Genomic DNA, 11,133 nt, shown 5'->3' with positions numbered 1-11,133 from the left:
TGTACATACATGTCTTTTGTTCCTTTTAGTAACTTAGACATTGGCTTCAGAGTTTCTGGAACTTGTGGAAGTGGAAGAAAACACATTCAGGACTATTCTAGAAATTGCCTTTTGGCAGAACAATAGGCATCCAAGTTGAAAACAGGAAGGTCATGCCCGGTTAGAGTGGCTCAGTTAGCTGAGTGTCATCCTGTGCACAGAAAGTGTCATCCTGTGCTTGGGTTGTGGCTCTGATCCCTGCTGAAGGTAACTGCTTGATGTTTCTCTCTCCCTTCCTTTCTCTAAGCATGTCGTTGGGTGAAGATTAAAAACAAAAAACAAAAAATCATTTCCCCGCCCCCTGTGGCTTTTTTCCCTCTCTAAAATTTACATCGTTGTTTTCTCTTGTACATAAACTTCAGTCACCACTTCTGAGCGGAGCTGGCCAGAGGCTCTGGCCCCTGCTTTCCCGGCTCCTTAGCAGCTGCTTTCTTATTGCTGCAGCAAGGCGTCAACAGATGTGTGTCCCTGAGGACCCCCCCCCCCCCCCAAACAGCCCTTACAGATGATCCCACAGCACATTTGCTGCCTTTTCTGGTATGTGAGGTCTAAAAAGGAAAAAGCTGGCGTTGGAGCCTGAAGCCGGCTCTGTGTCCCAGCCGCCCTCTGACGGGTTCCTGTGACAGGGAGCCTGAGCTGGGAGGCACTTGAGGTGGTACCGTGAGCGTCAGAATTGTGCTGTTGAAGTTCCTTCTGCAGGTTGCTGATCTGGTGGTTTTTTATACTGTTTCCAGACAGAGTTTTCGTTTTCTTTGGTTAGACTGGGTCCTGCCCTCGCATTTACCACACGATTCGTGTTTTTTTTTTGGTTCTGTTTTGTTTGTGTGTTTTTTATCCTGCTGGCAACTCTCCCATCTTTTCACAGGCAGGACACGGGCATTACAGATGTCTCCTGATCGAGTCTCATGCAACCCCAAACAGCTTTGAAAGTCCTTTTCCTACCAGCGAATGGAGAACCAGAGGACTTAGCTGTGCACATACAGCGGCCCCTATACTTTGGTACATCTGTGGCTTTTGAAAACCAAACATCTTTTCTTCTTGGCACTAGTCTTCCAAAAACAGCCGTTCCACGTGCAATAACGTTCCTGAGGTGCAGAGTGCAGGCCAGACCAACCCCCCCTCTGATCATTCCTTCCTCAACTACCAGGTCTAGAAAGTCTGTCTCCTGCAGTCCTGCAGTTGCTACCGCTGGCCGGGAAGATGTAGATTCCACTTTCCCTCTACAGACTTTTTTTTTGAGAGTGGTTTTAGGTTCACGGCAAAATTGAGAGGAAGGTAGAGAGATTTCCGTATACTCCCTGCCTCCCCACCATGCGTGGCCTCCCCCAGTACCAGCCTCACTCACCAGAGTGGTACATTGGTAATAATCAGTGAGCCTACAAGGCACATAATCCCTCACAGTCCATAGTCTATGTTAGGGTTCACTCTTGGTGTTGCACATTCTGTGGGTTTGGACAGAAATATGATGACATGTATCCATCACTATGGTATCACAAAGAGTGGTTTCACTGCCTTAAAAATCCTCTGTGCTCTGCCTGTTCATCGCTCTCTCCACCTCCAGTCCCTGGCAACCACTGATCTTTTTACTGTCTCCATAGTTCTGCCTTTTCCTGAGCGTCATCTAGTTGGAATCATACCGTCTGTAGCCTTTTCACACTGGCTTCTTTCACTTAGTAATATGCACTTAAGGTTCCTCCATGTCTTTTCATGGCTTCATAGCTCTTTTTTTTTTTTTTTAAGCCTTAAATAATTCCATTACCTGGGTGTACCACAGTTTATTTATCCGTTCACCGACTGAAGGACATCTTGGTTGCTTCTAAGTTTTGACAATTATGAATAAAACGGCTCTCATGCAGGTTTTTGTGTGGACATAAGTTTTCAACTCCTTTGGGTAAAATACCAAGAAACGTGATCTCTGGATTGTACGGTAAGAGTATGTTTAGTTTTGCAAGAAACCACGAAATCGTCTTCCAAAGTGGCTGCCCCATTTGCTTTCCCACCAGCAATGAATGAGAGTTTCTGTGGCTTCGCATCCTTGTGAGCCTCTGGTGGTGTTGGCCTCCTAGATCTCGGCCATTCTAACAGGCGCGTAGTGGAGTCTCGTTGTTATTTTAATCTGCCTTTCCCTGACGACGTAGGACGCGGAGCATCTTTTCATTTGCTTTTGTTTTCTTTTTTATTGGTAAAATATACATAACATAAAAGTTACCATTTTAACCATTTTTAAGTGTACGGTTCTGTGGCATTAAATACACTCATATTCTTGTGCAATCATCACCGCCATCCATCTCCAGAACGTGTTCATCTTCCCAAACAGAAACTCTGTGTCCAGCAAATAGTAGCTCCCCATTCCCTCCTCCCTCCAGTCCCTGGCAACCGCCCTTCTGCTTTCTGTCTCTATGAATCTGATACTCCAGGAACCTCGCAGAAGTGGGCTCATACGGCATTGGTCCTGCTGTGGCTGGCTTTGGGTAACACCTTTGACCAGAGGTTTTCCCAGGTGATGCTGTGCTCTTCTGATGGTACCGTCAGGAGGCTCAGGGAGGCTTGGTCCTGCCTGCCCACCTCTCCCACCGGGCCGCCCCCGTCCACTCTGCCCCAGCTGCTCAGCCCTCTCACCCTGCCAGGGGGCACCCTGCCCTTTGCTGCCTGGCAGACTCCTTGGTATCTTCCGGATTTCAGCTTCAGTGTCCCCCCTCAGAGATGCTTTCTTGGATCCCTACCACTACTTCCCCATAGTCACCGTTTCTTTGTTTCATTTTGGTATCTGTTTGCCTGTTTACCACCTGTCTCCATGGTAAACTCCATGGGAGCAGGGACCTGCTCACCGCGGTGACCCTCAGTCCTGGCAGTGCACCTGGCACGTGGCAGGGGCTTGACTTAGCTTCCTCTTGCTGCTCTAACAAATGAACACAAAGTTAGTGGCTTACAAACTACACAAGTGTATTAGCTTACGGGTCAGGAGGTCAGTGGGTCAGAGGTCCTAAATCAGTCTCAGTGGGCTAAGATCGAGGCGTGAGCAGGGCTGTGTTCCTTCTGGAAGTTCCAAGGGTGGATCTGTTTCCTTTCCTTTTGCAGCTTCTAGAGGCAGGCCCCTGTGCTCTTGGGCTCACAGTCTCGTATCTCTTGGACTTCAATTCCTGTCCTCCCGTCTCCTGAGTCTGACCCACTGCTCTCCTCTGATCATGACCCTGTGATTCCATGGGGCCCATTCAGATCATCCAGGAACTCTCACTATTTGACTTAGCTTAAACACATCCGCAAAGTCCTTTGACATGTAAGGTCACATATTCACAGGTTTTGGGAATTAGGAGGTAGACAGGTTTTTTTTTGGGGGGGGGTTATTTTGTGTACTAAAGGATTCCATAAATATTGGTTGAATGAATCATAAATGAGTGGGTGGGTCCCTTTACCGAGGGAATGCTGAATTCTGAATTCCAGGCCTTGCTTAGCCACTCCCTGGCTGTGAGGCCTTGGGTGAGCCCTCTTTCTCTGAGCTTCTGTTCCCTTCTTCATTAGATGTCTCCTGAGCACCCACCATGTACCCCCACTCTTGGTAGACACTGGGGATGCCAAGGCAAGGAAAAGGAGACAGAGACCTCTGCCTTCTGAGAGCTTGGAGATTGGCTTCTGGGGAGGGGCCTGAGATGAGTAAACCTGACAGTCTTCTCATGTCCACATTCTAGGTCACCCCAGAGAATGTCCTGAGGAGGTGGGCCTACCTGGAAGATGACATTTCAAATGGCTCTTGACCCATGAGTAGGAGTTTATGTGGTAGAGGAATGGAAAGGGTATTCACTGCCTGGGACAGGCCACAGATCTGTTTGAGGAACTGTGAGAATGTGGCCGGAGCCCAGTAGGGGCGGAAACCTGTCTGGAAAGGAGGCCTTGAAGGCCATGGTCAGGAACTTTGGCTCTACCCACAGGTCACGGAATCACAGCAGGGCTTTGAAGAAGAAGAGAACCGAGTGCAGCTCTGCATCTGGGCTGCTCACTCTGGCCCAAGTTGGGACTTTGTGAGAAACCCTAGAAGAGGCTGCTGATGGGGCAGAAAAGCCCACCCAGTGGACTCACAGGCCTCTTCCCTGGAAGAAAGATCAGCCGTGACCGCCAAGGGTACAAGATGGCCTCAGTTCTGACCTGGCCGGTTTGGCTCAGTGGTTAGAGCATCAGCCCTCGGATTGAAGGGTCCCGGGTTCGATTCCAGCCAAGGGCACGTCTTACCTCTGTTGCAGACTTGATCCCGTGTGTGCAAGGCAACCAATGAATGTGTCTCACATCGATTTGTCTCTCTCACTCTCTCCCTTCCAACTTCCTTTGAAAAGCAATTCTGAAAAGCAGTGGAGAAAAATATCCTCGAGTAAGGATTAAAAAAATGATGGCTTTGGTTCCAGCTGTTTAGCATCGGTCCCTGCTCTCACTTGATTTACTAACAAACACTGAGGTAGACAGGTAGGCTGTGGAACCCCCTGCCCCATCTCCAGAGGCACGCAGGGAGGTGGCCAAGGACGGGCGAGCAGACCCTCGGAGCGCAGGCCTCCAAGAGGCCCAGCTCAAGGGGGATTTTGCAAGTCTCTGGAGACCCAGAGGGGAGGAGGGAGGGGGTCCCCTCTGATGGTTTCCAGCCACAGAAAATTTCCTCCAACATGGAGGAAGCGGGTCTTCTTCTTTCGTAACACGAATGTCAAATTCTTTGCTCACCGGTGACTAAGAGTGTCTGAGGCTTGTGGGTGTCTCCGGCGCTTAAGTAGCAGACCTTGTTGTCTTCCGGCGACAGCAGACAACTGAGCTGGGACACACAGGACAGGAGCATGGCCAACCTACAGACCCCGCTCCTGGCTGCCCTCGTGCTCCTTGCTCTGGCACTTCAAGCAACTGAAGCAGGTGAGGCTGGGGATGGGGGCAGAGGGGCTCCCTGCAGAAGCCAGGGCATCTTCCTCATGCGATGGACAGACACCGGACTGAGAGCAGACACCCCAGTCCACTGCTGGCTCTTCAGCTAGTCCCATTGCTTCTCTGGGCCTCCACTTACACACCTGTTAAGTGGGTAGTCTTAAATGCTTGAGTCTAGAATCTGTTTCAGCCAGGTTGGGGATGGCATGGCTCAGGGTCCTCTACTCCAGAGAACTGGAGCATAGGGCCCTTGGGGTATAGAGAAGGGGTTGATGAAGAGGGGTGCCTGGGCGGGGAACAGGAGCTGGGGCCAGGGATATCCCCTTGGAAAGCTGGTCCTGCCCTCCCATCACCCCATTTTTGCTCCAGACCTGCCCTCAACCCTGGGATCCTGACTTCTCCATGTCAATGTAAACATTCCTGCCCTGTGTTGGGTCGGGAAAGGGGCACTGGACTGGGAGTCAGGCAGCAAGGAACATTAACTGCTCAGTGATGGGGTTCCTGTGTGTTTTCCCTGCATTACAGGGCTGGCAGAGTTGATGCTATTATTACCCCCTCGATCAGAGGGGAAATTTAGACCTCAGAGATGTTAAACAACTTCCCTCAGTGTCTGGGTGACTCAGGGCAGAGTGGGACTCGAACCCCAGTCTCTGAGGTTGGACTCTGCCCCAGCTGTTGTCCTGACTGTCCAGAGTCATGCTCTGTGACTCTGGGCAAGTCCTCCCCCTCTCTGGGCACAGCCTGTCCATTGACTCCATGGAGGGGTTAAATGGACGTGAACTGAAGCTACTTCTGAATTACCTGGGATCTCTTAACATGCCCTTCTGGACCCGCGGTGCTGGGGCTGGGAGCCCAGCATTTCTTTCTTTTTTTAAAATATATCTTTATTGATTTCAGAGAGAGGAAAGGAGAGGGGGAGAGAGATGGAAACATCAATGATGAGAGAGTCATTGATCGGTTGCCTCCTGCACACCCCCGACTAGGGATCGAGTCCCCAACCCGGGCATGTGCCCTGACCAGGAATTGAACCTCCATCTCCTGGATCATAGGTCAGTCCTCAGCCACTGAGCCACGCCTGGCCAGGCAAGTCCAGCATTTCTGACAGGCTCCTAGGTGATGCTGGTGGGGCCTGTCTGTGGACCTCACCTTTAGGAGCAAGGTTCAAAGGCTCCTCCCTGTTTAGAGTCTCTGGCTTCCATCTAGAGGCTTACAGCATCGCGATGCTCAGTTGTTCTGAAGCCCTCACCCTTGACCTGACCCACCTAGAGTAATGACATTGGGCCCTTAGTGGCTTCTCAGAGGCCCAAGATCAGGGACTTTGAGGGTCCAGAATCCTCTGGACACCAACTTTCAAAATGAGAACAGAAAAGCTGGGTCAGAGGTTGGGGCCAAAGGAGACTCCCCTGTGCCCAGCCTGTGGCGCCTCTGAACCCCCCTCTCCCTCAGGTCCTTACGGAGCCAACGTGGAGGACACCATCTGCTGCCCCGGCTACATCCGATACGCCCTGCCCCAGCATGTGGTGAAGGATTACTTCTGGGCTTCCCATTCCTGCCGGAGGCCTGGCGTGGTGTGAGTGGGGCGATGGGGAGGCAGGGCCTGGGACTGCCTGACCTGACGGTTACAGCCCAGAAGGGTCCTTGTGCAGGTGGCTGGGGGAATGCAGCTGAGCTTCCTGATGCCTTCTCCATTCCTTCTGTTCATTGGTGGCCTGTGGGGATGGGGAAGTCAGGGAAGTGAGGGGAGCTAGGAGCTCCTAGGCCCCAAGGAGAGGCCTTTCTTGAAAGGCAGGAAGGGAGCCCTGGACTGGGGGATGTCCTACCAACAATGGTGGGGGCAGAGCGCCCAAGGGCCCACCTTAGTTTTTGCCACGGCTTATGCGAGGGTGGGGGCCTTCGCACATTGCTGTGTGATATTGGGCCGCTGTTCACCTCTCTGTGCCTTGGGCCTCTCAGAGGGGCCTGAGTGGGGACACTCACCAAAGACACTGCCCCCTGAGAGTCCAGTTCACAGAGAGCATGGTGAGCACCATCTTACCAACTCTGGCACTTGGGCAAGTTGCTTTGCCTCACTCCCCTCAGCTATGAAATAGGTAGAATAATCAGACCTCATAGGATTATTTTAAGGATTTATTAAGAAAATTCATGTTGCCCTGGCTGGTATGGTTCAGTGGGTATAGTGCCAGCCTGTACACCTGAGGGTCATGGGTTCGATTCCCGGTCAAAGGCATGTACTTGGGTTGTAGGTTCGATTCATACCCCGGTCAGAGAGTGTGTGGGAAGCAACCAATCTATGTGTCTCTCTCAATCGATGTTTCTCTCTCTCTCTCTCTCTCTCTTTCTCCCTCTGTCCCTTACGCTCTCTCTAAAAATCAATGGAAAAAATATCCTCATTCCTCTGGTGAGGCTTGAAAAAATTAATGTTAAGAGTCCTGGCACGATTATATAGAACCTACCATCTGCTGTGCACTTCAGTTTATAGTAATTAATCAAATCTCATCAAAATCCTGAGAGGCTGGACCACAATTATCATCCCCATTTTACAGATGTGGAAACTGAGGCTTAGAGAAGTTAAAGGACTTGCTAATAAGTGGCAGAGCTAGGATTTTAACCCAGCTGGCTCCGAAGTTCATGCTCTCAGCCACTGCCCAATACTCTCTTTCCCAAGGCAACGTTTGCAGTGATCATGAGACTCTAGGGCATTCTGTTCCCTGGCCTAACTTGGCACTCAAGGCTGAAGATGAGAGACTGAGGGTCTGGGAAGTTCTGCAGCTCACCCCCTCTCCTCTATAAGAAATATGTTTGCATACAGCAAATGGCTCATAAATGCTAAGCCACTTTATATAGAAGGCATCTCTATATACAGTAGGTAGCTCATAAGTGCCAAGCTCTCCAGGCAGGTTACATCCTTCCTTTATGCTAATGCTGTCTCTGTCTCCCTGGCATCTCCTCCTTCCAGCTTGCTAACCGTCAGGAACCGGGAGATCTGTGCTAATCCCAGATTACCCTGGGTGAAGAATATGCTCCAGAATCTGAACCAACGAAGAAGGATCCTGCCTTCGTGACCATGGCCATGGCTCCTCCAGGAAGGCTCATGGAGTCCTACCTTCCTGCCATTATAGCTGTTCCCCAGCCAATGCCTCTGCCATCCCCGACCTCCATCCCTGCAGCTGTCACCCTCCATACTGTCACTGTCATCTCCCCTCTTACTCCTCCAACCCATCCTCTGCCCCACTGTAGCCAGAGTGTCCACAGTTCTCGTCAGTCACTCTGCTCAAAACCCATCCATGGCTCCCCATTGCCCTAGGCTGAGGTCAGAGCTCCTGAGCCTGGCACCCCTGCCCTCTGGATCTGGGTCCCACCTCATTTCCCTTCATGAATGTTGGATTCCAACAACCTATTCTGCAAATCCATGCCATACATTTCTACTTCTGGGTCTTTGCTCGTGCTGCTCCTGACACCCAGAATGTCCCCCAGTCACCTGCGCATGCCCAAACCCACCAGCCGTCCAAGGCATTGCTCAGCCTAAGCAGCCAGTAATTGAGTTTCATTTTTTAATTTTTTTAAATTTTTTTCCTTTAATGCTTAGGTTGGCAGAGTCCATGTCTGTCACTTTCTACGAAAGAGTCCTAAGTGACACTATTTCTAAGTAATTGATTTCATTTTTTAGACTTCCGCTGGCCCTCTGCCCTTCTTAACAGCCCTGATTACAGTCTGCCCAGAATTCTTGGGACTGGGGAGCTTGTCCTCCAGCTACACTGGCTGGATCAAGGTCCACATCTGAGTTACTTTGTCTACTGACCTCCAGGACAGAGCACAGGGCCTGGCTCAGAATCAGGGCTCAACTAGTGGCTGCAGACTGAATCCATAAAAGTAAGGTCCCTCCCCCTCCCCCTAAAGGCCCTCACACATCAATATAGAGACTCAAGGTTATCCAGGGAGGAGCCAGCCGGGTCAATTGTGAAGCCTCTAATTTGCCCAGATTCACCTGTCTTCCCCCTTTTACCTGTGTTGGGCCTCTTTACCCTTCTTGCTGCCCTCGGGTTTTACTGCTCCTCCAACCTCCAAAACCCAGGTCTGACCTTTTCAGAGTCCCTGACTTTCCCTTCCTCTTTCCCCAAATAGCTGATAACTGAATTCACGCTATGGTGTGAATGGCTACCTCTGGCTTGGTATTACAAACTCTAGTTATATTTGTATATGAAAGAAGGCAAATGCTAAAGAAGCCAGATGGATGATTGGAGGAATTTTAGGAACTGTGTGGGCAAGGGACAAGACAGAGAGCTTTCCTGGCCCTGGGAGTGAGTATGTGGGCTGTAGTTAAGTGAAAGAGCCTCGCGTGGAGGTTGTCCTCAGCTGGCTGGGGCTAGGCTAAGGACTGGGATTTAAGACTTAATTGTCACTCCTTGGGGACAGCAGATTCCCCAGGTAGAGGAAATAAGCTTTGCATGTGCTTGTTCCTTTTCAAGGGAGCCTGGTGCAGCTCAGTGGGGGTGGCTGTTGCTGTGTGACCCTGAGGAGACCATCTGACCTCTCTGAGCCTCACCCGAGAATGAGAATACCCACTTTACAGGGTTGCTGTGGGGCTGAGCTCCAAGGCATGGGGAAAGACTTTGCTGGCCATAAAACTCAGTGTCTTCCAGGGCCTACGTCCCACCCTGGAGCCCAGGGTCACCTGCTCACCACAGGCACTGGAAGTGTTAACCTGCCTGATGCCCATGCACAGAGCCCTCAGGTGTCCTTAGATTCCCCCTCCCTTCCTGCTCTGCCCCTGCCCCTCAGGCCTTCTAGAAAATAAACCCTCTACAACAGTGTCTGCTCTGTTTCTTGCCATTTGCTGTCCCTGTGAGGTGGGACAGGAGCACCATGACCCCTCTCTCCCAGTGGGAAAGTCCTTGACATGGATATGTGAGCTGGCTTGCCCAAGATAAGTCATCCTGTGAGGGGGTGGGGGGCCAGGACTAGACATGAGGACCTGGGCAGTAACTGTGCAGGTGCCAAGAGGAAGTCCAAACATTTGTCCACCAGGCCTGGCCCACCCTGGGACCACCTCTCAGGAGGATCTGGTGAAATCATTTACTCAGTCCCCAAGTCTAGAGCTCTAAGCAGCATATTCATTCATTCATTCATTCATTCATTCATTCATTCATTCAATAATCCAACCTCAACCTTCCCCTTTCAAGGGTAGACATGAAAAGGAGTGTGTATTAGGAAAGTCTATGCAACAAACTTCAAAATCTCAGTGGCTCAATTCTGTAGAAGTTTTCTTCCTCTCACATGAAGTCTGGTCAGGAATGCTTGAGTGACCTTTAACATGGTCATTCAAGGACCCAGGCTCCTTCCTTCTCATGGCCCCTGCCCTCCTCTATGGCCTGGACTTCTCTCCATCATCTAGCAGATGGGGAAAGAGAACAGAGGCGTGAGGGAGGGCTTTATGAGCCAGGCTAGGAAGAGAGGGGCTCATCACTTTTGCCCACGTGCCATTGGTGGACTTCAGTCACATTGCCACCCTGACCACAAGGGGTGCTGGAAAAGTACAGCCACGCCAGGTGTCCAGGAGGTAAAGCGATTAGGTTTGGGGAACACCTAGTTCATCTGGTGCTGAGCTCCTCTGGGCCCCCAAATGGACCCGCTTTCCTAGAGTTTCTGGACACAGGTCACTGCCAAAACAGCAAAAAGGACTCCTCCCCACTCTGGGCTTCTTATTTCCTCAGTGTAAACACCGTTTCATGGACATCTTGGCACAAATGTGTTTGAGAAATTGGAACACTTGTGATTGGTGATGAGAATGTAAAATGCTGCAGTTACCCTGGAAAACAGCATGGTGGTTCCTCAAAATATTAAACATCGAATTACCATCTGATCCAGTAATTCCACTTCTGGGTTTATACGCAAAAGAGTTGAAAGCAGGGACTTGAACAGATATTTGTATACCCATGTTGAGCACAGCATTTCCCACAGTAGTCAAAAGGTGGAAACAGCCAAAGTGTCCACCGATGGATGCGCAAGCATGCAAGATGTGGTGCCTACATAAGTGAAATATACTCAGCCTTAAAGAGGAAGGAAATCCTGACACCTGCTACAATATGGATGAACCTTAAAGATATCCTGGTAAGTGAAATAAGCCAGTCACAAGGGACAAATATTGTATGATTCCTAGAGTTGTCAAACTCATTGAGACAAAAAATGGAAGGGTGCTTTCCG

General features: G+C 50.5%; 1 protein-coding gene and 1 pseudogene across 1 annotated transcript; one reads left to right on the top strand and one right to left on the bottom strand.

The window, feature by feature from the left end:
- Positions 1–401: 401 nt before the first annotated feature.
- LOC107532242 (SIN3-HDAC complex-associated factor pseudogene) lies at positions 402–1,068 on the bottom strand (annotated as a pseudogene).
- A 3,761-nt stretch (positions 1,069–4,829) lies between these two features.
- Positions 4,830–8,053, top strand: CCL22 (C-C motif chemokine ligand 22). Its single transcript, XM_016206573.2, has 3 exons — positions 4,830–4,923; positions 6,379–6,502; positions 7,889–8,053. Exons 1-3 carry the CDS (start codon positions 4,851–4,853, stop codon positions 7,992–7,994), a joined length of 303 nt encoding a protein of 100 aa, XP_016062059.1. The 5' UTR covers positions 4,830–4,850; the 3' UTR covers positions 7,995–8,053.
- The last annotated feature ends 3,080 nt before the right edge of the window (positions 8,054–11,133 follow it).

Source organism: Miniopterus natalensis, chromosome 18 (genome assembly GCF_054644295.1).
Source record: "Miniopterus natalensis isolate mMinNat1 chromosome 18, mMinNat1.hap1, whole genome shotgun sequence".
Lineage (NCBI taxonomy): Eukaryota > Metazoa > Chordata > Mammalia > Chiroptera > Miniopteridae > Miniopterus > Miniopterus natalensis.
Note: the sequence above shows the minus strand (reverse complement) of the source record. Positions and strands in the feature narration are given on the sequence as shown.

Coding starts and splice junctions, on each gene's coding strand:
- CCL22 (XM_016206573.2), top strand. CDS start 4,851: ATGGCCAACCTACAGACCCCGCTCCTGGCTGCCCTCGTGCTCCTTGCT. Junction 4,924..6,378: donor ACTTCAAGCAACTGAAGCAG/GTGAGGCTGGGG, acceptor CCTCTCCCTCAG/GTCCTTACGGAGCCAACGTG. Junction 6,503..7,888: donor TGCCGGAGGCCTGGCGTGGT/GTGAGTGGGGCG, acceptor TCCTCCTTCCAG/CTTGCTAACCGTCAGGAACC.